At 33.7% G+C, this 26,494-nt stretch overlaps 4 protein-coding genes across 12 annotated transcripts; 3 read left to right on the forward strand and 1 right to left on the reverse strand.

Annotated features, from left to right (window-relative positions):
- The first annotated feature begins 588 nt into the window (after window positions 1-588).
- Window positions 589-9,931, forward strand: Atg18a (Autophagy-related 18a). Of its 4 annotated transcripts, none has more exons than XM_018514984.1 (11): window positions 589-1,100; window positions 2,334-2,416; window positions 2,959-3,134; window positions 3,964-4,158; window positions 4,252-4,368; window positions 4,450-4,604; window positions 4,684-4,860; window positions 4,955-5,062; window positions 5,229-5,311; window positions 6,218-6,274; window positions 7,836-9,931. In XM_018514984.1, exons 1-11 carry the CDS (start codon window positions 940-942, stop codon window positions 7,949-7,951), a joined length of 1,428 nt encoding a protein of 475 aa, XP_018370486.1. In that variant the 5' UTR covers window positions 589-939; the 3' UTR covers window positions 7,952-9,931. The 4 variants fall into 4 exon arrangements, with proteins under 4 accessions (XP_018370486.1, XP_018370487.1, XP_018370488.1 ...); XM_018514985.1 differs by having other exon boundaries at window positions 2,968-3,134; XM_018514986.1 differs by lacking the exon at window positions 6,218-6,274.
- A 1,010-nt stretch (window positions 9,932-10,941) lies between these two features.
- On the reverse strand, window positions 10,942-17,042 carry TER94 (transitional endoplasmic reticulum ATPase TER94). The gene is made up of 13 exons (XM_018515018.1): window positions 16,917-17,042; window positions 15,522-15,881; window positions 14,868-15,060; window positions 14,561-14,795; window positions 14,311-14,444; window positions 13,991-14,239; window positions 13,738-13,902; window positions 13,522-13,644; window positions 13,230-13,442; window positions 12,856-13,164; window positions 12,588-12,749; window positions 12,042-12,196; window positions 10,942-11,872 (listed from the first exon to the last, which is right to left on the reverse strand). The coding sequence occupies exons 1-13, from the start codon at window positions 16,931-16,933 to the stop codon at window positions 11,782-11,784; spliced, it is 2,406 nt and encodes an 801-aa protein (XP_018370520.1). The 5' UTR covers window positions 16,934-17,042; the 3' UTR covers window positions 10,942-11,781.
- An 814-nt stretch (window positions 17,043-17,856) lies between these two features.
- LOC108765984 (leptin receptor overlapping transcript-like 1) lies at window positions 17,857-20,713 on the forward strand. 3 transcript variants are annotated; one of them, XM_018514964.1, is made up of 5 exons: window positions 17,857-17,950; window positions 19,251-19,325; window positions 19,407-19,605; window positions 19,937-20,088; window positions 20,285-20,713. In XM_018514964.1, exons 2-4 carry the CDS (start codon window positions 19,285-19,287, stop codon window positions 20,048-20,050), a joined length of 354 nt encoding a protein of 117 aa, XP_018370466.1. In that variant the 5' UTR covers window positions 17,857-17,950; window positions 19,251-19,284; the 3' UTR covers window positions 20,051-20,088; window positions 20,285-20,713. The 3 variants fall into 3 exon arrangements, with proteins under 3 accessions (XP_018370466.1, XP_018370467.1, XP_018370465.1); XM_018514965.1 differs by lacking the exon at window positions 17,857-17,950 and adding an exon at window positions 18,545-18,617; XM_018514963.1 differs by lacking the exon at window positions 17,857-17,950 and having other exon boundaries at window positions 19,231-19,325.
- A 518-nt stretch (window positions 20,714-21,231) lies between these two features.
- On the forward strand, window positions 21,232-25,648 carry LOC108765983 (transmembrane channel-like protein 5). 4 transcript variants are annotated; one of them, XM_018514958.1, is made up of 10 exons: window positions 21,232-21,259; window positions 22,285-22,411; window positions 22,493-22,812; window positions 22,886-23,037; window positions 23,296-23,392; window positions 23,472-23,620; window positions 23,696-24,089; window positions 24,148-24,830; window positions 24,905-25,041; window positions 25,121-25,648. In XM_018514958.1, the coding sequence occupies exons 2-10, from the start codon at window positions 22,324-22,326 to the stop codon at window positions 25,243-25,245; spliced, it is 2,145 nt and encodes a 714-aa protein (XP_018370460.1). In that variant the 5' UTR covers window positions 21,232-21,259; window positions 22,285-22,323; the 3' UTR covers window positions 25,246-25,648. The 4 variants fall into 4 exon arrangements, with proteins under 4 accessions (XP_018370460.1, XP_018370464.1, XP_018370461.1 ...); XM_018514959.1 differs by lacking the exon at window positions 21,232-21,259 and adding an exon at window positions 22,186-22,203; XM_018514962.1 differs by lacking the exon at window positions 25,121-25,648 and having other exon boundaries at window positions 24,913-25,031.
- Window positions 25,649-26,494: the final 846 nt, after the last annotated feature.

The following is a 26,494-nucleotide window of genomic DNA, read 5'->3' on the forward strand; positions in this document are numbered from 1 at the left end:
ATTATTTCCGGTGGGTAACTTCTATGAATTGAGGGATTATTTGGTCTTTTCCAAATAATTGTTTGTTTTATTTTGCATTAAAACGCTATTAACTTTACGCTTTTTAATATATTTTTTTAGATTTAAAATATTCTATTATGGAATACATGCAGAACCTAACAAAACAATCACGAAAGAAAATTAGAATATTTTAAGCCTAAAAGAAAAACAAAATGTAAAAAAACATGGTAATTAAAAGAGACCAAATGTTCCCGCATTTTATCACATTTTATCGTTTTCTAGACACTGTGATTTCCATTGTAAGTTGGTAATTATTATATAATATATGAATTGCAGTCTGGATTTTCGAGGAGAAAAAGAGAAAGACAAACAATGTAGGAAAGCATCGGACATAAAGAGACTCCATTTTCCTTCGCCCTCTTTCCGTCGTGAATTTCCACGGATTTTCATGGCGCGAAAAAAGCACCCTGCAAACAGACTCCATAGGCTAAAAAGGAAGGTGGAGGAGGAAGACCGGCGCGTCGCCATGGCAACGGAACGTACGGAACGCGCGGACTGATGTTTCGCGTTCCGCTGTTCCAGCCAGCAGCTGCGACTGTCAGCTGTTCAATATGGAACGATAGCAAAGTGCAGTCACTTGTAGGAGTCGGCCGCCGTCAGAACGACTTCAACTAGAAGGGACATCCAGAGACAACCGAAGCCGAGCCTACAGAAGCTATATCGACGGAGTGGTGCGAGCGTGTTCCCTTTTCGTACCAGCGCGCGCAGAAGCGGGCGCGAGCGGGACTGAACGTCGTTAGCGGGGGTGTGAAACAGTGATAGGGGAGAGGTAGTTGATACGCGCGCTGCGCCGAGGGCGAGACAGAGAGAAGAGGCGAGTTTTCGTTAAGAGCGTGTGTGTCGCGCGTGTACGGCCACGCACACGTGTCACCGTGATTTATGCGAGAGATCCCGCGCGAGATCAACCTGGATGTATTAACGCAAGGCTTAAGGTACAGCATATCAGGACTCATGAACCTCGCAACCAACCAGACGTCCGACACGACGTCCGACGCGCAGAGCAAGGGTCCCTACTTTGTTAACTTCAATCAGGACTGCACGTAAGTACGGACGTCGCATATTCTGCTATCTAATCGCGGAATCGTCCCTCGGAATCTCTCCTCCACCTCCTCCCCGTTCCCCATCTCCTTTGTCTGATCCTAACCTCATTTTTCGATCGTCTCCCCGTCCTCGACGCGTGTCGTCTTTTCTCTCACTCTCAATATATCTATATACACATGTATATACATATATATGTATATATATATATATACGCCTCACGCCAAGGTTTGCGTGTCGCGCGACTCCCATGTTTTCCTCGCACGATGTTTTCGTCGCGTTATGCCTGCGTCATTCGCTGCTCCCCCTTTCACCGATTAATTGCGTGTTAACGAAAGAGACCCCAACCTTCGCGCGCGTTCTCCCGCGCGTCGCGACGAGTGATTGGGAAGTGAGAGAAAGAGGAAAAAAAAAGGAGACGGCGATATCGCACCTCCCGGCGCGCGAGCTAGTCGGTCGACCTGGCCTTTCCGCTCGCGCCGCCTTATCCAAGGACTTATCCTCGGCTCCTGCTCCTCGCACGATTGCGTATCGTTCGCGACGACTCCGTTATTATTTCTTTTTTTCTTTCTCTCTCTCTCTTTCTCTGTATATGATATTTGCCAGACGGCGATGGCCAATAATGGGAGATAGGCAAACAAAGGGTATATACTTACGTGTACATACTTATCGAAGAAACTTGATTCTATGTTTTTTGAATACTATCACGTCTTTCTAACGAAAAGAAAAGAAAGAGTCACTGAGGGAGATGTTATAGTTATACCCACAAAAAACAAACAAAATGAATTCTGATTATATAAATTAGAATTCTAATTATCGTGATTGAACTTCTGGTTATCTTGATTAGAATGTTTGATAGAGTTAACTTTGTAAGTGTCTGATTTGCATATTTCTGAATCTAGCTGAATTCTAATTATATATGCAATAAGATGTTTTCTAGTGTAGGTTTGTAATAGCATGTCCAAAATGGAGGCAAAAGACTTCTTAAAGACATCTTTAAGATGTCTTATGATGTAATGTTTAAAAGATATCTTAGGCTAGTATTCATATTCTGTTCTTATTTCAAGATCATCTTAAATAATATGATTACTTTGTGACATCTTAAAACTTAAGGCAGTCATAAATATAAAAATCGACAATTAATATTAGCCTTAATGATGTCATTAAGACGTCTTATATTTCAGTTTTGGACATGATGCTGTGTGGTTTCAATAAAATTCCTTATTACCTTTTAGGTCCTTGGCGGTGGGATCAAAGTCAGGATACAAACTTTATTCCATCAGCTCCGCAGGACATCTTGAGAAAATATATGAAAATGGTAATAATTAGTTTTTCTGTATTCTATCAATAATTCCTGGAACTAAAAATAACTGCTACAATAATGATTAATAGAATGATAATAAATGATAAACGAGATAAAAAATTTCTAAATATCTTTTATGTCAAAGATATTTGTAACTTTTGTGTCACATTAACACGTTATCTGCCCAGTAACTTTTATATGTCTTATATGTACGCTACGATAGAATTTTCATTATCGTAAGCATATAATAATATATTGCATGATATGATAAAATAAGTTTATATGCTCATAGATAGTATGATAAACTATGCACTGTTTACATTGTTATCTAGTTATTTTATCATAGATAGTATGGTAAACTGTGCACTGTTTACATTGTTATCTAGTTATTTTATATAATTCACAAAATTTTATATTAAATAATATTTATTTTTTACAAGCGCTAAAAAGTTAGGCGCTGGTCATGAATGATCATATCGACGTGTTAAACGAAACTAAACGACCAGTTCGAATAGAAGCCTTTGATGTTATTAATTAGAATATTTCATTTTTTCGAGATGATGCAGACTTCGAGGATATATGCATCGTTGAAAGATTGTTCAGCAGCAGTTTGGTGGCGATCGTGAGTCTTAAATCGCCTCGTACGCTTACGGTGTGCCACTTTAGGAAAGGAACAGAGATATGCAATTACAGTTACTCGAATACAATTTTGGCTGTGAAACTCAACAGAGCGGTAAGTTATTCAAATTTATGTTTACATTCTTCTTCTTTTTCGTAATAATAGTACAGAACCTATTTCGAGCTTTGACCTCAAATATGAAAGCATTGCAGTTTTATTGTGAAACCTTAGTTTTTTCACAATTTACAATCACGATTTTTATGGAAAGGAATAAATCCCTTTTTGCTTGTTAAGCAACTACTTGTACTGAGGTTTATTCAACACAGTTGAACAGAGCTTGGATTGAATGTAAACCCTTGCTTATATTTAGATTTAATCAATGAACATTGGGGTTCCGTATCCTTGAATCTTACAAATTTCAGTTTCCTCTTTATAAACAACAGTTTTTATATAATGTGGTTGTCAGACACATACATAATTTCCAACTTGGAAGGTCAGGGAGCTATTTTACTGATTATAAATTTGAAATATATGGGATTAAACTTGAGACTCACTAATTATGAGTTAGCTATTCTCACACAACCACGCAGCATTCCAATGTTCACATCCCAATTAATGAATTAACATTATAGATGTTTTCATACATATATAATCGTATAAATGTATAAATAAATACATATATACAATACAATTATTATAATTTAAAAAAATTATATCTTATGTTAGACATGTATTCATATGAGCTAATTACTTTTTAAATTCTGCATATCTTATGATAATTCTCACATATTTTAAATTGTAAATTTATATGTAATGTTTTATTGTAAAATAAATAAAGCTTTGATAATATGTTTTTATAATATGTTTTTATAATATAATTTTATAATATGTTTAATGTTTTTCATAATCTTCGATACACTGAAGGCAGTATCATTTATTTCAGAGATTGGTGGTGTGTTTGGAAGAATCACTATACATTCATAATATACGAGACATGAGAGTGTTACACACAATTCGCGATACTCCACCTAATCTTACAGGCCTTTGTACACTTTCGCCAAATAGCGACAATTGTTATGTAGCTTACCCAGGATCGAATACCATTGGGGAAGTTCAAATATTTGATGCAAATCATCTTGTATGTATTTTAAATAAATTTGAATAAATCAGTAAAATCTTTGGAGCATTAGAAATTAACATATTGCCAACTTTACGTTTTTTAATTGTACAGCAAGCAAAAACAATGATACCTGCACATGATAGTCCATTGGCAGCAATTGCTTTCAGCTCGACTGGCACCAAAGTGGCGACAGCCTCTGAAAAGGGCACCGTTATTAGAGTTTTTGACGTAAGTAGCTAGTAGATACAATAGTGCCTATATTTTATTCATAACTGCTGCTTCAATTGCAACAATTGTTTATTTTTACAGGTTCACGAGGGTACAAAGTTATTCGAATTTCGACGCGGAGTTAAGAGATGCGTCACGATGAACAGTCTTTCTTTCAGTATGGACTCTATGTGGCTCTGTTGTTCTAGTAATACGGAAACTGTGCATATATTCAAACTGGAGGAACCAAAGGAAACGTATGCATCGTGTATTCACTGTTTTTTTAAATAAATATTTCATTAAAATGTAGACACAAATGTATCACTTGGGTTATAGGCCAAACAAACAAACTGCAGACGAAGCACAAAGCTGGATGGGATATTTAACGAAGGCTGTGACAGCGTCGGCTACGTATTTGCCGTCGCAAGTGACTGATGTTTTTACTCAAGGACGTGCTTTTGCTAGCGTTCACCTACCGTTTCAAGGTTTAAAAAATGTCTGTGCCATCACTGTGTGAGTATCCGAAAATTCGTTATCTTAAATTTACGTGTACTGTGCGTTAGATTTATTACGTACTCACAATACATTTTACTTATCTACATTTTAGAACACATAAAGTACCAAAATTGTTAGTAGCTAGTGCCGATGGTTACTTATACGTCTACTCCGTGGATCCGACAGAAAGTGGATGTTGCACGCTTATAAAACAACACAGGTTCGTAATATTATAATTTCAATGAGTTTTATAAAATTGATAAACACAATTGTTATTTTTGATTGCTTATTTTCGGATCGTCATTTTTAATCATTATTCTTAAAATATTAATAGACTGTGATTAATAAAAATAAAGATGGAAAGATGTCTTACTCATTTTTCACAGATTAGACGATAAAGAGCGAGATGAATCAGATTGTGGTGGTTCTGGTTCAGGAGCAGCAGCTACCACGAATAATACAAATACAGGTATGAAGAAAGAATTTTGGACTATACATTTACAAATTAGTTGAAGCGAGTTGACGATAAAGATACATTACCGACAGTTAATTTGAAAATATATTTAAAATAATGCGAAACTTCTTTATATTTATTCACTATAATACGCTTGAGTGTGTATAGAGTTTCCTTTGTCTATTCTTTTTTAAAGTAATTTTATGATTTTGAGATAAGTTTCGCAATTACTCGAGCACTAACAGAATAGATTAAGTATCTCCTTCTTTAAAGCACATATACACATACACGTACACACAGAATTGGTACTGGCAGATACTTGCACTTTTTATGCCATAACTATAATGAACTTATTGAAACACACTCATCATACAATTGATTAGTGAATCTCAGTAAAAAGAAAAAGAGTATCGTTTCTTCCGTTCAAGTTAATCTCGCTATCTTTTGTCCATAAAACTAAAGTAATGAAAGAAAAATTATCTGTCGATAGCAAATTCAATTAATTACTTTTATTATAAGAATCAATATAAACTCATATTTTTGCTCAGACAAAAGCTATATTCTTATAGAACTCGCCTGCTGTTTTATTGTGTAGTAGACAAATCGCTACTTCCATGTATTTGTAGATTCTGCTATGGTCAAGTAATTCATTAAAGTTGATCCAGTATCAGCTCTAATAAAATGCTTATATCGTTGGCTATGTACCATGCCGTGTGGGTGTGTATGCGTGTACCGCGCGCCGCGTATTCCAGACGCCTTTACTTTGATAATTTGCTTTATATCTTCTTTTTCTCGCTTCTAGCCCCCCCTTTATGAATAAAATAGCCAGATAATTTCTTCAGGGACTCAGGGGAGGGGGAGGGGGGGCCTGATAGTTGACCTTACTTGATGTAATTTTTTTCTTTTTAATATCCACCGAAGCCTGCATAAATAGCTACGCGGGTGTGTTGCGTGGCCGCTCGCCAGACTCCATGTCAGGTACTGGTATGTCCTCTATTCTGTCCCTCGAATTTTTTTTTTCGCTCTCATTCTCCGTACACAAAACACCTAATTCTCCTTTAAAGCTTTTCTCTCTTTTTGTATGTGAGTGTGTGTGTGTGTGTGCCTCACTACTAGCGCTCGCGCATTTTTATTCTATACGTACACGCAGCGAAAGGAAGAATGAGAGCAGTGCTGAATAACAATGTGCCTTTTCACGCGGCCTACATCCTCGCGTGTTAATATGAGCAATTTATATTATACCGTATTACAAATACGGATAGATCACAAATTGATTACGCTTATTAACTGCAGAAACAAATTCTTAAGATGGATATATGATACACATGTGCACAGGACATGCATGTAGATACTAGTCTATTATTCTCGGGATAAATCACTAAGCACGTATGCAAGTTGTTTTACTAGTCAGCAGATATAATAATATCTAGCATTATTGCATCCCGTTACGAAATATCACGAGAATTCCTACAAGCAGTAGTCTATTTTTAGAAGACTACCTCATAGATATCTTAATATTATAATAACAATGTTAACAATTGTACATAATTACTAATATATGATTATTAAGGCTGTTAACACAAATAGCTTGTATGATATTAGTGTCATAATTATGTAAGACGTTATATGATGGCAGAGATAGTAGTGACGTATATTTTTTAGAACTTAATGTACTAATCATTATAAAAGTACATATATGACGTACTTCTATTAACGGTATTGTTCCTATACATTAAGTTCAGTATATGTAATATATAATGAGCTATATAGAATCTAAGAAAATAGATAGCTCTTTTTATCTAATATTTTCTTCTTTTCTTTTGGTCTTCATGTCATAAAATCGAATAATGAAATCGAAAACAGGCTGTAATAATTTGCATTCGTTTGTAAAAAATAATATTAAACAATATTTGAAAATAGAAATGTAAAAATAAGAATCGTATTATATATATATATACTCACCTGTCTAATTTTGTAAATATTGCTTCATATTTTCTCTGCTTTTTTTTATATCGCATTTATTATTGAACGTAAATTGAATGATAAAAACATCGTCGTATTACGTAAAAGTATCTTTTACCAAAGACGAGTATGCCATATACGCACGATTATTTTTAGTACATATACAATAGTATATGTATTAGAAAATTAAATGCCTGTATGAGATTAATGATTTTTTTTTAGAGAAGACCATAATTTCATATTCATTAACGAATTCATTAGTGAATGTATTTCACAATGTGATGTAGACAATGGTCAATGAAATATTTAATATTTGCACTCAGATAAAAACGTTCCTGTGCAATATTCGAACTCATATTTTATTCCTCTAATCTAGGACTTGTATTTTAATCCAATAAAGTTGGGAATCTTAGAAATCAAATTTGCATTAAGAAAGATCCAAATTGAGAACATATCTGAATGCATAAAATATATCATATATCATTGAATGCTGATCGTCTGTATACATCTTTATCGTTATATCCGCTCGAGATAATGCGATCGAGATGGAAACCTGATAATCTGAATGGATTTGTAGAATCAGAGAAGTATCAAGAAATGATAGCAGCGACGGAAAGCCCACCAAAAGGCGGCGGCCCGTTTCGTCTGGACGATGATACCGAATTCCCACCTGTCACGCAAAGGACAGATTGAGCATAATCCATACACAATTAAGGCATATCAAAAGCTCAAGCTGAATGGAAATGAGAAAAGCCATGCGAGAGCAACGAAAGAGCGAAAGGGACACAGAGTGCAGAGGACGTCCAGTATTTACAGACGGCTCTATATCCAGTACTCCCAGTTCAATAGAACCAAAAATTTAAAAAATCTGTAGGCAATATACCGAGATTGTTACGTTACCTTGTACGCGTTAAAGATCATAGATGGAATGTGTGCACGCTAAATTAGAAAGAGATTGGATTTTTATATACTAATCCACATATGCCTGTGCAACAGAAAGGAAAGAAGTACCGCTGAGTAACACTCTCGGTCGTATTAATAAATTGTTGAATTTTTAAGCGGAATTTCTTTTATCATTAGCTAAATAGACATTGCATTTGCAAAAGAAATGCAATATCGCGCGGACAATATAGTAATCCAATGATAATAATCTTTTCAACTACAGGAATTACGCGATGAAAATTTTTTTTGTCAAGTACACAGAGAGTGTACAATATATTATAACGCGAAGTATTTCTACATTCTAATACTTCTATATTTTATATAGAAGTATTTTATGCAGAAAACATGTGTTTTTACTGTAGCCCAAGACGGCTCAGGATAATCCAATATCGAAAATGACGAATTAATATAATTAAATTGTTTTATCTTAACGAACGCCATACTCTTTACGAGCAATAACTATTATTTATCTGGACTTTATGCAAATATTTGACTAAAAAATTATTTTAGTTTTAGGAAGAAGAAAAAATTGGAGCAGTCGGTCTCGGTTCAATAATCAAAATGACTATGATCTACATTTATTAGAAGACTTTGAAATTATTTGTTTAGAAGAAATATTGGACTGCATCAAATTCTAACATCTACGATTAACGCCGACTAGCTGTTCTTGCTTATTCAATCACGCTTACTATAATGTTTATATTGAAAAATCGATATAAACAAAATTGGTAACGGTATAAACAAAAAAGTTTGCTTTTTATCCTATCGTATGAAAATCATACAAACGGCGGGAAGGATTTTGGCTATTTTAAAACACGCTTTTGAGCTTGCGACATAACACATCTGTTTCGTTGCATGTCTCATTGGATTGCTATATTTTATGATGAAATCTTTGTCTTCTTTGTGTTTACAAAAAAAAACTCATCTTCTTTGCGAAGATGTAAAAATATATAAATATATATGGCAAATTGTCGAACGATGAATTTCAGCTGTAATTCTTGTATAAAATATAAGATCCTTTGACATATGTTAGCTTCTTAGAAGAATGTAAAACATGATCAAGTTATATAATTTTGCCAAAAAAATATCAATTTTGTAACGATATGATGCTTTGTTGGCATTTAAAGTTCAAAAAGTACTTCAGTCTTTACGTGATAGCTATGGGACAATGAAATAACAAATGATAGCAGGGACAAGTATAAAGTATTTATAAAAATGCGGGAAAGGAATTCATTCCATCTTTCTTAAAATATAAATCATTCTAGACATATTATTTCATGCTGATCAGACAAGATAATTTCGAAAATTACGCGTACTGAGAATTCTAACTCGATGAAAATTTTATATGTTATCAAACATCATCATGCTGTATCTTAATGCTTTATCAGATAATTATGTATAATATGTAATCGTATCGAATGTGTGCAATAAGCAGTGTCTCTTTGAATGCTTTTTCCGAATCGATTATTTAAAACTGTCATGACATGTAATTTGTATAAATAGTTCATTAGTAGGGAACAAAGAATTTTCGATACATTTGCGTTTTCGTTTAGTGTCGACTTCGTTAGCGGTCGAACTAAACTATGAATAAAATCTCTCCATTGATCGGTGCCAATTTACCGAAATAGAAAGACGACATCAGCGCTGAGTGAAGGTATTTTGTCGTTGTATGATGACGATGGGCACAGCTACCGTTTCTTTTTTCATAATTCTTCGTAGCATATTATGTAAAATTTAATGGATCTTATAATATGTCTCCGATTAGCGGTTTTATACTAACGAATTTTATTTGGTAAATAGTTTTACTTTTATAAAGATAAATAAAAGTGTTAAAATAACCAATGTACATATGAACGTGCTAAGGCTTAAGCTTTGAACGTCATTCGTCAGCGTATAAAGTTTCTTATTAACACACGTGATTGTGCTGGTCTGCAAATGAAAGAAAAAAAAAGAAAAAAAGACACTGTGAGTCTTCTTATCTACGATAGGTTCAACATCCTATTTTTATTTGTATTTAATAAAATTGCTGACGATTTTTTATAAATCAATGTTTCTTTCATTGGAAATTTGCGTTATCACAACTTTGTTCGTATGAAAACTTGTGCTAATATTAAGTGTTTTATTAGCAAGAGACACAGTGTAACATAATGAATCATTACATTTTTTTTGTTCGCCAATATTAGACAAAGATGAAATGGTAACTGTGTTACACTGTTTCTTCCTGGAAAACATCAGTTACTTCATATAAATATTGTGCAAGACTAGCAGTATAACCATTACAAATTTTCAAATGAAAAATAAACATTTTCATGATTTTATCGAATGTATTTTTAGCATTTGGATTAACATTCCTATTATATGCGAAACCGATTATTTTCAAAATAAAATATTTAAAAATGCAAATTACAAACGTAAAAACTTGAAACTTTTCGTTAATTAGAATATGCATTCAACTGTCTTGTAAGTTTATTTTATAATTGCATCGATTTTTTTTAGATTGAAATTAAAATATTACCTTTATTACTAAAGTAAAAATTATGCATCGAATATCAATCGTTACCTAGAAAGAATAATTATTTCTGATATAATATATCAATCTTTTAATTTTTTGTGCTACTTTTTTAAATTTTAATTCTATTCTTGAAGTTTATATCAAATACTATATCAGAGAGGTACAACCAATTACGGCATAATAGTATCAACAACTTGCTACTGTTTTGTAAAAAAAATCGGACAATCTCTTTTTACTCATATTATATTTATATTATTCGGCTCCTTCATTATCAGAAATTTCAACGTTTATAAAACTGCGTTATAATGCAGATAATCATTACGATTCGAATGACGAGATTGAAAAAGGCTCTTTATCGTCGTATATGGATTAATTTACTATCAAGGGATATTTGTAAAATCGTCAACGTACATCATCAGTTGACAATCTCATCTCGACATGGCATAAATTTTTATATTACTGCAATGTGTGAGTGTGGACAACAGAATGTAATCTCATCGAGTACAGTGATAATGCAGCAAAAGGGTCCATTCTGAGTTCAAGCTCGACAAAATACATAATCGTTAACGCATGTAAAATTACGTAGCAAAATTGCAATGGGTAATATGTATATTCCTATAATACGTGTATACACGGTATAAAGTGTCATTTCGCCACTTTGTAATAATCTTCCTATTATGTAATTGTTAATCAACGATGATTATATTTCTATTACATCCATGTTGCCACGTTTGTGGAAAAGAAAGGAAAGATAATTTCATATAACGATATCGCTAAAAGATCAAGTTCTATTAATAAAAATGGAAATAATCATATGGACAAAGTTTTCAATCGATATTTTATATCCGAATGTTTCTTAGCTACATGGATTAGGGTCTATGCCCTTTTTTCTACAAACACAAAGCTGTATGTACCTCATATAAAATTTCCATTTATCTTATCCATTTATTTACGCTCTTTATATTTCAATTGTATCACTTAAAAACGATTCCTGTGCAATATATTATGTGGTAACAGACAGGCCCTTTTGTCGTATGCTCACTGTAATGACATACAAGGAAACGAAAACTTAGCTATAGAGATCGTCATCTCCATCATCTTGAAAGGTTTGATCGCCTTGTGTATTATCTTGAGCACCGCCTGCTCCACTTTGTGGAAATCTGCAAATAATTTTTTAAGATGAAAAAATATTTTTTATTATGTACAAATCTGTCCAGTAAAAATATGTATCATATTTTTAGCATTTAAAAGAACAATAACCATAAGGATTTAATTTAATTTCTTTGTTGTTTTGCATATATATTGGAATTTGAAAAAGAAAATTCGTACCTGAAATTAGTCCCAAATCCTCGAGATTGCTGAAGCGTTTGCGCAAACATTTCGTACTTGCGAATATCATTGTCGGACACTGAACGACGCGCAAACCTCATTGCTTCCTCGAAGTGAGCTCGCGTTATTTCTGGTACAGGATCATCCTCATCCATCTAGAAAAAGCGAATAGTAGAACGTAGAACTTAGGAGTGATATACATATATATTAATAGCAATTTTTGTGTTCGAATTATTTAATTTCTATATAAATGTATATATCGTTTACTATTGCTAAAAAAATGCATGAAATAATTGTTATATGCGATATATAAAAGTTTTTTCCCTTGCGATCGGAAAATGAAATATTGTACTACTTATCATAGTACGTCATAAAAAATAAAAAAAATGTATAAGAAAACTTTCTCTGCTGATGTTTCAAAAATGACTCGAATAAAGTCTAATGCTGACTCAGATGTGAGTCATACAAAATGATACAGCAGAAATGAGTCTACGGAATAATGCAAAAACACTGTAAAGTGAAGTGCATTTTATAAAGATATCTTACATCCATAGACGCGGATGGATTATTTGCTCGTTCTTTTTCCCTTCGAATTTCAGTCTCGATGCACTGTCTAATGGCAAGTTTGCATGCCCGCTGGCAGATTTCTGTCAAGTCAGCACCGGAAAAGCCGTGCGTGACTTTGGCGATGTAGCTTAGATCCACATCCTAATAAAAAAAATTTTTAATAATTAAAAACGCACACAGGAAAATAAACAATACATCGCTATTATTAATTATCTGTATATTTTAGGCAAATTTACGGAATTATTACCTTAGCTACAGGAGATTTCCGAAGATTGGCGCGGAATATCGCTTCTCGAGACTTCTCGTCAGGTAATGGTATATAAATTAATTGATCTAATCTACCGGGTCGTAGAATTGCCGGATCGATGATATCGGGTCGATTTGTTGCTCCTATGATGAATACATTCTTTTTCGCACCCATACCGTCCATTTCCGTTAATATCTGATTTATCACACGATCCGCAGCACCGCCAGCATCGCCGACGGTGCCTCCTCGAGACTTCGCAATAGAATCAAGTTCATCAAAGAACAGTACACAAGGTGCTGCTGATCTTGCCTGAAAATAATTTATTGTTAAACGATAATCTTAAATTCTTCATTAAAGAATACGAGATGGTTTACCTTATCGAAGACATCTCTGACATTAGCTTCCGATTCTCCAAACCACATAGTTAATAATTCAGGACCCTTGACAGAAATGAAATTTGCTTGACACTCATTGGCAATCGCTTTGGCCAATAGTGTTTTACCACAACCAGGTGGGCCGTAAAATAATACGCCTCTTGACGGTTGCATACCGAATTTTAAGAATTTATCAGGATGTTCCACTGGATACTGCGCGATAAAGACGCACGTTAATAAATGTGTAATTTAAAACTAATGTATATATATTAAATCTTGTATCTATTCTTACCTGCACCAATTCTTGCAACTCCATTTTAACATTTTGTAAACCTCCAATATCATCCCAGGTGACCGTTGGTACCTCCACAATGGTCTCACGTAGAGCACTCGGACTGCTTTTCGTCATTGCATACTTTAACAAAAGATATTGAGATTTAACAAAAAGATACTTTTATTTAGAAAACGATATGAATAAATTTAATACAAGATCAAAGTAATAACCCACTTTGAAGTTTTCCATTGTTACCGCAAGCGAAGATAAGACTTCTGCATCTATATGGTCGTCTTCCAAGTCTATAAGATCCATTTTTTCACGAATTTGTTGAAGAGCCGCTTCGGAACATAAAGACGCCAAATCGGCACCAACGTGTCCATGAGTTTCTGCTGCAATCTAGTGATATTTTGTTAAATATTACTACAATTATAAAATGTAACTATTTTGATCTATTAGAAGTGTGTGACGTAAAAATAAATGGTACCTCTTCTAAATCGACATCATCAGCAAGCTTCATATTCTTCGTGTGGATTCTCAAAATTTCCAATCGGCCAGTAGCATCTGGTATACCAATGTCAATCTCTCTATCGAAACGTCCGAATCGGCGCAGTGCCCCGTCGATGCTGTTCGGTCGATTGGTAGCTGCCATTACAATCACATGGGAGCTTTGCTTCATACCATCCATCAGTGTCAACAGTTGAGATACAATACGCCTTTCGACTTCGCCATGCGTCTATGTAAAAAAAATATAATTTTTATTTCAAAATGCGATTTATAAAAGACATTAAATTTGACTTGGTGAACCTTTTCACGTTTCGGCGCGATCGCATCAAGTTCATCAATAAATATAATGGCCGGAGAATTTTTCTCGGCTTCCTCGAACGCCTTCCGCAAGTTGCTTTCAGATTCACCAGCCAGTTTGCTCATAATCTCAGGACCTGCATAGAAAGAGGGAAGTCTTTAAATATCTTATATTACCTTATATTCCTAATTCATATTATACATTTTTATTCCTATAATTAAATACTATTTTGCTTGTATTCAGATTGCATACCGTTTATGAGAAAGAAGAATGCTCCAGTCTCGTTTGCCACAGCACGTGCAATGAGAGTTTTTCCTGTACCTGGTGGTCCATATAACAATATACCACGTGGTGGCTTAACGCCGATGGCTTTAAACAGAGATGGATGTCGCAGAGGTAACTCTACCATTTCCTTAATTTGTGCCAACTGTTTACGGACGCCACCGATATCGTCGTAACCTACAGCATTTAATGCTTCTTCTTCCTCCTGTAAATAAATGCTCTTTGTTATCTACATCGGTATTAAAGATACTAAAAACATATAACGTATTTTTCTGACCTCTCGTTTTATCGGATCACCTTCACAATGTATCACTGTATCAGGCGCCACAATGCAAAATGGTCCCGGATCAGTTTCTACAACTTTGAACTCCACAGCTCGCATGCCACCTCGTACAATAAAATTATCATCTTTGTGAATAGGACGGTATGCTTCCAGGAAGTATGGTTTTAAATAGACTTCAAATAGATTTCTACAAAAATCGAAAAATACATAATTTATATATTTATATCATCATAAAAGTATTACGTAATTAAAAGTAAAACGCACAAAATTAATTTCAAAAAGACAATATCAACTCATGGTTTTACAAATATATATATATATATATATATCAATTTTATTGGGGTGATGTTTGGTTTAGTATGAAAGGACTGATTCAAAAGGCCTATTCTTTTTGGCAGTTCATCTTTCTTCTTTTTTTTCCCCTCTAAAGAGAAAAGGAAGAAAGATGAACTGGTGCAAAAATTCAGCTAAAAAGAATAAGCCTATAATTTACAGATTCCAAGTTCAATCCCCATGTACTTACACCCGCAATTTTGTAAGATCAATTAAAGAGTTGAAGGTTATATTATGAAAAAAATAATAGAATGAAATCTACTTTGCATCTATATTTCATTTATGTCTAAATCTTAGACATAACGTTAAATTTACCCAGCAAGACCATCGACAGTATCATCCATTGGCAGCACATGAATACGTTTTCCGTACTTGACTTCTGGACATGCTTGTACGGAAACAACGTCGCTTAGACGTACACGTAAGTTATTTCTAACAACGCGGTTCATACGGATTTTCTCATCCGGACAGGTGTCATCCGAAAGTACGATGCACACTGTTTCCTTACGCCTTTTCCCCTTCAGCAATACGGTATCTCCGCGAAACAATTGCAACTCGTCCATTTTTGCTTGGGAAAGCGCAACCACGGAATTATCATCGGCAATTGCTTCATCAACCAACAATCTGTTTGGCCTATCCTTCTTACGAAGGATAGCTGTCGCCAAATCTTCACCACTGAAATATAAAACATTAATTATATATCAAATTATATGTCAAATGTAAAATGATTCTTATATGATTCTCCTTTGTTTAATATTTTATATTGTGAACACAAATAAATTCATGTAACAAAAATTAGAAATAAAAATGTTATCACCAATGAGAATATACAGCTACAAAATTTTTAAGACAAATGAGAACTATAATTTAAAAAAAAACCTAATTTTTGAAATTTAACAAATAAATCAAAAAATAAAGGATGACATTCTTTTAACATTTTTTTCTTGAAGGAAACAACTGTAAATGCTATTCTATATCCTATACAAAAATCTTTAAAATTATTTTTCTTATTAATTTATTACACAAAGTGTTCATGATGAAATAAACATGTTCTTATATTCTGAAGTGAGAAAAACAATAAAACTAATTAATGACATACCACATATATAAATATGTACATATATATATATATATGTACATTCCACAATACATTTTATTTGTTATCTACTAAAATCCTTGTAACATAATTCCTCAACATAATTTCAAAAGGTGATAAGTAACAAGTACACAAAATTAACATATTTTTAAATGTCAGGCACGTAAAGCGAACGCAAAATTGTAGCGAGAACATTCGCGTTCACGCTCGTAATTTTCGCATCCGTATGGACGGCCAGCTGACTCGGCGTCGCGAAGAATCGAGCGTCTTCTTCCCTTTTATCATGTTTGATTCGCGCACAGCCATGATCGGGCGAAGTGCCGGAAAATTTTTAAGTCCCGATCCGCGGTCCGCGGGAGCACCCTCGAGCGAGTCGGGGTGCCGCGAAGACGAAGAGGCGCGTGATTCACGACGTTATCGGCCGCGACGGCGAACGCGGGCCATCGCGAAAAACAAAGCGTCGCTCTGTCGACATGATGACATCGTGAAATTGAATGCCGCCTTGGCTGTCGCGCTCCGCGACACACACGTCGCTCCGCGACATGCGAACGCGAGCAATCGGCATGAAATCGCCGTCGATCGACTCAGGTCGAGCCCGTTACGAATTTCCTCACCTCTTTGGATCACTCATCGTCCAACCTTCGGTGTTGTCCGCGCAAAAAAAGGAATCTGCACAATGCACAATCTCTCCTTTCGGTACACGCAATGAGTATAGCAACGGAGTCACGGACACAAATGAGAGGAAACCGTCTCACCGTCTGTGATGACTCGCTTCTACCCATTGCCAAATCATAGGGTAAAGGCGTGTCCATATTTCGCGAAATCGGGACCGCCGCGTGGCGCGGCGACACCGGACACGTCAAAATAATCACGGTAGCCAATGGGTGCATTCAGTACTATAACTGCTCACTGTGCGCTCAGGGAGTTCTCGTACCTGTTTGGTCTATATTTTTAGATCTAACGGAATATGCCAATCGGATGCAAGAGCTCACTGAGCGGTTGTAGTACTGAATGCACCCAATGGCTACGTTCAGCAGAGAAAGCAGTTTTGTAATTGTTGTAAAATTCTTGAATATGATTGGTTTATACATTTAGATCCAGTGAGAAACTAAGGCCAATCATATTAAAGAATTATACAACAATTGCAAAGCTGCTTTTTCTGCTAAGGTCGAGTTCCACGGGAAGGCTCCGATTGCACACATTGCATATTGCAGGGGTGATCCCGATTGACCACGGCTCGATTGGACACCACCAATCACAGCGACCGGTGCTTAGGAGCTTTGTAGTCTCAAGCGCTGTGAGTGGCTCGTGTCCAATTGAGCCGTGTCCAACTGGGTGCCTCGAGCAAATCAAATGCAGTATGAATCCAGCATTAGATTGTGACTGATCAATTTCTTAAAAATCCGACTTAAAATCCTACGATCGTCTACGATTTCTATGTAGACAAGCCTTAATACGTGTCCAACTCTACAACCAATCACCTTCGCTGGGCTATGAACCTGCAGTCTCCTCTAGTTTCCTCCAATGATGTACGAGACTTTAGTATCAATTTACGTCACGCGCAGTTCGCGGTCTACAAAGTGAGACTAGAGAGAATTCGATAAATATACACACTTGTCAAATCGACTCGCAATGGCCGGGATTAAAGGTTATTTGGCACATTCTGATCATTTCACGCGTATGCAGTTCCCCGCGGCATGAATCCTCGAGAAATGTCATCATCGTGGGGACCTCGCGCTAAAACCGCGAAAATTGGCTGTCAAAACATAACCTCTTCGCACCACTGTTGTCATCGTCGTTTGACATTTGACTACGCGCACAATCCTCGTCACTTAATTAAGTTTCGTAACTTGATTTAAGAGCAAAGTGCGATCTTCACGTCGCGTCTCCCTTCGGTTTTCTTTTTTTTTTTAAACTTCGAAAAAACATTGTAATCTATAACAGTTTCGTTTTATGATATCGCAATGCATTGTTTGCAACTTTTAGGATCTTTAAACATTGCGATCCTTCATCTGTCGTGTTACGCAAAAATTTTATATAAACTTATTGCTACAAATAGATTCAAGACTAGACAACCAAAAATGCATTGTCAAACTCGTAAAAATGCAGACTGTTATCCTTTTAGGAGGCAGTCAACAAATGTTCTATCTTTTTTAATATTTAATGAATAACAATGATAGAACGACATTTGTCAATTATGTCTTCTAAAAGGACAACAGCCATAGTATTTATAATACTGTTAAATGCAATAGATTAATTTTGTATTTTTCTTATTTCATGGCGTTCTTTCCTTTGTGACGCTTTCTCGAAACAGCGTAAGTACCTTTGCAACCAAATAATTAGCATAAGGCTGGAATCACGCATTGAAGATTAAAAGATTGAAATGTGACCAATCAAAACAATAGGAACTAAAATTCCTTTATTCTCATTGGTCAAATTTCAATTTTCAATGCGTAGTCTGATTCCGGCTTAAGATGCTTTATGCTTTCCAGCAAGAGGCACAGTGTAATACAGTGATCACTTTATCTTTATTTATCATTGGGAAACAACAAAGCTGTAATGATTCACTATGACTGCGTTTCATTTAACACTCACAACGCTCGTGGAATCATTTCATCTTTGTCATTTATCAAATGTTAAACAAGGACAAACGATGCTTGCATTGAAGATTGAGATTGGAGATCGAAAGATTGAAATTTGACGAATCAAAACAATAGAAGCTAAAATTCCTGTCCTCATTGATCAAAATTTCAATCTTCAATCTTCAATTTCAATCTTCAATGCTGATTCCGAGCATTAAGTGGAACGTAATGTTGTTTACATTTCTTGCTGTAAAGCATCCATTTTTTTCTCTTAAAATTCGCGTGAAGTAGATGCTTCTCTGTTATTCACAAAATTTAATTAAGTTAGTTTTTTAGTACAACGATAATGGAAATATATAATTACAGATTAGTACTGCTAGCATTTGCTGGTTCCATTGGAATGACATTTGTCATTCTTGGCTGTGCATTACCGATATATAAGTGAGTAGCTTTATGAAACTAATTAGTTTTATCCAATTCTCCTAGAATTATAGAACGTTATAACACAAGTACAATTTCTAGAGTATGGTGGCCATTTTTTGTTGTACTGTTCTATATATTGGCACCTATTCCAACTATAATAGCACGTCGCTACACAGATGATTCGGGAAGCAATAGTAATCCATGTTTAGAGTTTGCAATATTTATTACAATGGGATTTGTAGTATCGTCCTTTGCTCTTCCAATAGTATTGGCGCGATCTCCGGCAGACCAGCCAGTGGTAAGTTACACACCTTTTTATAGAATATTTTGACCCTCTCTGCAATCTGAGTCATTTTTTTACATAAACAAAACTCTCATTTTTGCTCAATTTTCAATTTTTATTAAATAATAGTTAACATTTGAATTAAAAATTATTTGCCAATGTAATAGAGGGGATGTTGAAAAATCCTAAACTTTTTTTTGAGAAAATCTAGAACAGTAGACAAAACTTTTAAGCTGGACAAAATAGACTCATATTGTAGATGAAGAAAATGAAAATATGATTGCTATAATAAATTAGCTTTAAATCTGTTGATCAGTTAGAACATGTAGGTTATTTGTCTTTACAGATAGAATGGGGTGCTTGCTACCTGACATTAGCGGGTAATATTGTTGTGTATTCAACTCTAGTCGGATTTTTCATAACTTTCGATCAGGATGATACTGATTACAACATGTGGTGAAGTACTACTGCAATGTACTTATTCATCATGATAAAAGTGTAAGTAGTGTATGAACTGATTTATCTTGGAAATAGTAAAAATTAATGCTTTGATATTAATTATTATTGATGAGATAAAATTATTTTATTTTAAGACCTCATTTATAGTTTATTTTCAAAATATAGAACACAAGACAGGCATTCATTAGAAACATGCCATTTTTGTAATATATATAAACACATGAAATTGTTTCAGGTTTTCTATGAGATTAGAAGGAAAAAAATATCAATCATACAGTGCACTGACTGAAAGCTACATGTTGATTCTAAATTATGAAACTTATTGTACACAGTTTATATAATATAAACCCTAATATGGATACTCTACTATACTTGATGCTACAAAAGAAAATAGTATTATAGTGCACTAACAATAGAATGTGTTAATGAAGATACACCACATTGGATTCCACGCGTGTTACGGAGTAGCGAAAAAAAAAATGCATTTGATGTCTTAGATTTTTCGTATGGGACTATTCAGGATAACCTGAAGCGCAACAATGCAAGGATAATGTTGAAAATATTTTTTATTTAATCTAAGTCTTTCGTAATAATAATGGTAATAAAGCTACGATTTATTACTTTAATCTTATTTCTTCAATCCTTGAAAAAACCGGTCAAGAATGTTCTCGAGATCATATTAAAATAAAATAACTTGAAAATCATTCTCTCATGCGCATTCCTCATGTATAATTGTGATTGTTACAGTTTCAATAAGAACAGAAAACAGTGCGATTGTTATTATGTAATTTCTTGATTTGTGTGTGTGAATAGATTTTTAAGCTGCAGTATTTTACATTTTAATGACGAGAGAAATTTGAAAAAAATCATGCTTATTTTTTTATTTGATGTGAATCAAATACAAATTTTTCATGTATTTTTAAGTAATTTAAACAGTCGCCATTATGAGGTTCAAGATGATTTCCGGTTACTGTTGCATTAACCGGAAATCATAATTTCTTCAACATGGCGCTCGTTTAAGTGAAACCCGATATTGGCTGTATTCAGATTCTAATCCGAGTGTCACCTAGGTATCATTTTATCCTTGTTACTCACCGAAAGTTAAAGAAGGACAACACGATACCTGGGAAACACGTGAAATTTGAATGCGCCTATTGACGTCCGATTTCTTAGCGCATTACTTTCGAATGATACAGATTCGAGCGGTTAGGTAAGTCATTGATATTTTCTTAATCACGATACTTCAAATTTCTTTCGAAAAGATTTTCTCGCATCTTAATTTTTCCTCCTGGAAGTAACTCTGCCGTTGCAAATTAGCATGACGTGTCTAAAAATCACGACTGCCAGCAGAAATCCGATCGCACGAAATCCGATAATGCATGTCGCAACTGTCGTAAGGCGCGAAAAGATTCGAACGTATATCGCTGTATAGGAACGAAAATTGATTGAATGCTACCTCGGACAGATTTGAGAGAGAAAATTCAGTGTAATCTGTTGAAAAAAGATCCAGTTTAATCTGTTTGCCCATCTGGAAGGTATATTTTTAACAATAGAACTGAATTTCCAAGATTAATGTGCGAATTTCATCATTTTAATAAGAATTAGGTTAGAAATGGTTAAGGCATTTATTTGTGAAATTATTGTAGTTTTAACGCTATTTTCAAAAGAATTTTGCCGAAAATAATTGTGAGTTTAAGTTTAAAGTAATTACGAGGGTGAATAAGTCGCAGATCCAATTGCATAAGTAATATTGGAATTTCATGTGTAATTGGAATGCCATTGATTAAAAGAGTATCAAATAATTAAATCACATGATCGAATAATTCATTGTTCTATAATTATGTAAATATATATTATTTTATATATAATATTTGGAATTGAGTTTTATGGTATAATATGATTATATTTTATAGTAATTAAGTTTTAAGGATATACTATAAATGTCAGAAGAATTAAACATTGTTATCATGAAAATTTCCTTTCCACTTTAGGCCAATATGTTTTATCTAATCGCATATCTACACCAAATCATTTTCGAAAGATTGTAATGTAAAGATATATATATATAGTTAATATTTATCGTTTTTACTTGTGTGGATGAAATGATTGCTAGTCAATGACTGTTTTTTTAATAAAGGAATATTTTGATAAAAGGTGAGTTTATAGTTTAGAAATGATATTTTCGATTGTATACCAATAAGCACTGTAAGCATTTGTAAAATTACTTTCTTTTAGGACATAATTTAGAATTAAATATCAATTGATTTTATCAGAATGCTTTCTGAAATTCAAGAAGCAGAAGTTTGTGAATCTTTTGATCAATCTATTCAAATGGAACAGCTACTGCCAATGGAATTAAGGAGTAAGTGTAGCTTTTGAATGTCTGATGATTTAAAATCTTTATAAAATTTCTATGTTTATATAAAATAAAACGTATTTCTAGGAAAACGTGAAAGGATGCCAGATAATCTAGACTCTATTATTCCATATGCTACTTTGAGAATGCCCAATTCTGCTCATTTATCTAATGAAGAATGTGCTAATGTTATTGCCAGTCACCTACAATCAAGCAAGAAGTTTATGCATGATGATCCCAAGTTGGAACAATTTAGAATGGAAACAGTGAGAACAATACCACAGTGCCTTGCTGTGAAACAATTTGTTAAGTCACAACTACTGGAAACTGTTAACCAAAAGACAACAAAGAGATCAATTAGTTGTTGGAAATTGTTTAAATATAATGTTAGTTTAAAATTTGCAAAGGTAATGTTAATTTTTGTTGGAGCTCTTATCTTTATATTAAAGAAATGAAAAAATTTGGATTTTGTTTATATAGATTTGGGTAACAATGCAGAACTTCTTTTCAACAATGAAATTATGGCATCGAACAATAAAAACCATTGAGAGTCACCATGGAAGTGGTATAGCAACATACTTCAAATTCTTGAGATGGTTACTCTTCCTTAATACAATTTCCTGTATTTTGAGGTAAATATATTTTATTTTTATTTTTTTGTAAAGTTTTATATTTATAATAAGTGCATTTTGATATATATAAAAATTTGAACCAATTTAAAGTTATTTAAAATTAAGAGAGTTTTAAAAATATTCATAATTCTCATTTATTTGGTAGGCAAACACAAAGTGCTTTATATATATATGTATATATATGTATATATATATATATATTACTATATTAAATTAAGTAATCAAAACGAGATTTTGATGAATATTTTATATTTGCAGTGTATCTTTTATTGTGATTCCGCAATCACTGGATCAAGTATATGTATCAAACTTTACATCAAACAATATTAAAGTACTGGATTTTTTAACAGGCAGTGTAAATCTAATCATTATTTTATTATGAGCAGCATGTTCTAAATAATATAGCGCACATATCACAATATTTTGCTTTGCAGGGCTTTTTGTCTCACACAATAATGTATTATGGTTTTTATTCCAACGGCACAGTAGATGTATCATTTGGAACCAAATATAGCATTCCATTTGCCTATTTCCTAACGCTGCTTTTTTGTTATGTAGTTACATTTGTTATACTCTCTCTCAAGTATGTGTGATAAAATTAATAAGATTAAATTATTCAATTTGTAATTTTATTGAATGTAATAATAATTTTTTTCAGAGTCATATCCTCTTATAGAAAGTCTTATGTCGAAACACGCGGAAAAGTACACAATTTATATAGCAGCAAAATATTTTGTGGATGGGACTTCAGTATATCTTCACCAAAAACTGCTGTTTTGCAATCAGCATCAATTTATAAAGAACTAGAAGAACTATTAGCAGAAACGAAGCAGCATATGCGTTTGCATTGGTGTACTAAATTTTTATTAATTATAATACAATTTGCTGTGACATCTATTGTTATATTTATGATTTTCGGTGCTGGTGCACTTGTTTGGATGTTGTTAAGTCGTTACAACATCATAGAAGCGCCTGTAACTATCTCGATTATGATTGTGCCAATAGTCATTACTGCCATCATTCATATTTTTCCAGCGATTATCTCCTACCTAGTAAGTAACCTGTATTTTCTGTTGTAAAAATAATTGATTATAATATTAATATTTTTAGGCATCGCTAGAACGCTACAATAACAAACGTACGGAACTTTACGTAACAATTGTCAGAAATTATGCAGTTGCTGCGATAATAATCGGGACTTTATTCGTCTTCTGGATAATCCACAGTGCGTCACATTGTTGGCAAACACACTTAGGAGAAGAGATTTATCGGCTTATTGTACTGGATTTCATTGCTTTGCTATTTGGGGTATTTTTACATTTTACACGTTCTGTGCTGTACAAAAGATATTCAACAAAAGTCGGCAGACCGGAATTCGATATCGCTCGCAGTACATTAAATCTCATTTATAATCAGATGCTCTTTTGGATGGGATTTTATTTTAGTCCGTTAATATCTATTATGATCATGATAAAACTAATTTTTACGTTTTACATGAAGAGATATGAGCTGAAAAGATACTACCAGAGACCGTCGCAGCCTTGGCGAGCGGCACAAACGCAAACATTGTTCTTGGCTCTCACATTTCTCAGTATTATTGTAATATTATTCACGATAGGATATGTTATCACAAATGTGGAAAGTAATAAATGTGGACCATTCAGAAATCATCGTCATACTTGGAATTTTATTGTCGATGGGATGTTTTCATTGAAAAAAGACAGTACATTTTGGAAGATTATTTCGGAACTTGCGTCACCAGTAACCGGTGCTGTAATATTGATCGGCATGAGGTAGATTATAATTATGAATCTAAATATAATGTATTTATATTAGATATTTATTAACCAAGTATTTTTATTAAAAGTATTGCAGTGTATTGTTTAAGAGCAAAAGCAGAAGCGAGTAAGGAAATATCACAAATTTTTTCCAACATGCTCCTACTCCAATCTCAAGATAAGCAATTTCTCATAAATAGTTTTGGTAAATGTGCTAAAAATAAACGTAAGTCACGTCTACTATTAAATTATAGATATCTCTATGCAATTATTGTTAACAATTTATGTATATTTTTCTTTTTCAGGTGCCTTTGTTCCTAATGAAATTAATTTTGACCAAGATATTAGGCATGCTGAGCAAGATCGTACAAATGAAGAAGTTTTACTTCATCGACATAACTTACCATCGACAAGTTTCGAAAAAAGATGATTAATATAAACTAGTTGACAATTTGGTTAGGTTACAAACTGCCAGAGCATGTATTAGTTGATTAATTTTTTTACAGTTTTATTTATACATTTAAATTAAGTTTTTAAAAATATTACTTCCATTGCGCGCGATTTTGCCAAAACCTCAAGACTATATGACTTATATATGATGAAATATTCCAGATAACATTACGTCCAAAATGCAGACATAAGACGTCTTCCACACATCTTACGTCCATATTTTGGATGTAATGTTTGAATTATTTTATCAAATATAACATTCTTGAGCGTTCAGGTTTTAGCAAAATCGTGTGCGCGACAGAAGCAATACTTTTTTAACCCTTAACCGGGCGCGCCGCGGCACTGAATGCCGCAAAATTGGTTTTTCTGAAAAATCATTGATAATGCAGGTCTTTTTTTACCGATTTTCGGTATTCCTCATTTAACGTTAAATTTTAATATTATATTTTATTATAATCCAATTATTTATCAAATTATTATAATAGGCCTTCTACAATAAGCTGCAAGTTAGAACGTCAGAAGTCTTAATCAATCTTAACCAGGTCGTTCAAGTTGGCTATTGGCCAACTTCACCGATTATGACTTAAGATCGTTTAGAACTTCTGATTTGAGGCTTATTGTAGAAGGGCTATAACTCTTAAATAATAAATTTGTGATGTGGCATTCAATGCCACGCGCGCCCACTAATGTTTGGCCGGAAGGCGCGCCTGGTTAAGGATTAAACTAAATTTAATTTGGTTTAAAGTATTTCGCCATTGTTTATTTAATATAAGAAATGTTATATTAGAAATAATTATTTTAATATAATATTTGATACAATATATACAAGTAATAATCATTTATTTAATTATATATTTACAGAAAATGTATACATAAACTATTTCTTTATTTTAGTATACAAAATGTTGGTATACGCTCTTGAGATACTAAATACTTAGCATAAATGAATGAATGGTATGACTTGACTTTAGCTGCACATGCGTCTGTCTTGTTGCTACGTTACGATTATTATTCTGTTGTCAGCTTTTTCGTTATTGTGTTCATCTTATATACTTCTAATAAAGATCTATTGGCTATTAATTGTGTTTGTTAAAACTCTCTGCTTATAAATAATCAAACTAACATTGGTTATGGGCCCAGGATTCGCGATAGTGAATTGGTTTTATTGAGAAACGAAAAGAAAAGTTCACTTCCTAGTTCACAACTTCGAAAGCGAAGATCAATGTGAG

The sequence above is a fragment of the Trachymyrmex cornetzi genome, unplaced genomic scaffold (genome assembly GCF_001594075.2).
Source record: "Trachymyrmex cornetzi isolate Tcor2-1 unplaced genomic scaffold, Tcor1.1 scaffold56, whole genome shotgun sequence".
In the NCBI taxonomy this organism is placed as follows: domain Eukaryota; kingdom Metazoa; phylum Arthropoda; class Insecta; order Hymenoptera; family Formicidae; genus Trachymyrmex; species Trachymyrmex cornetzi.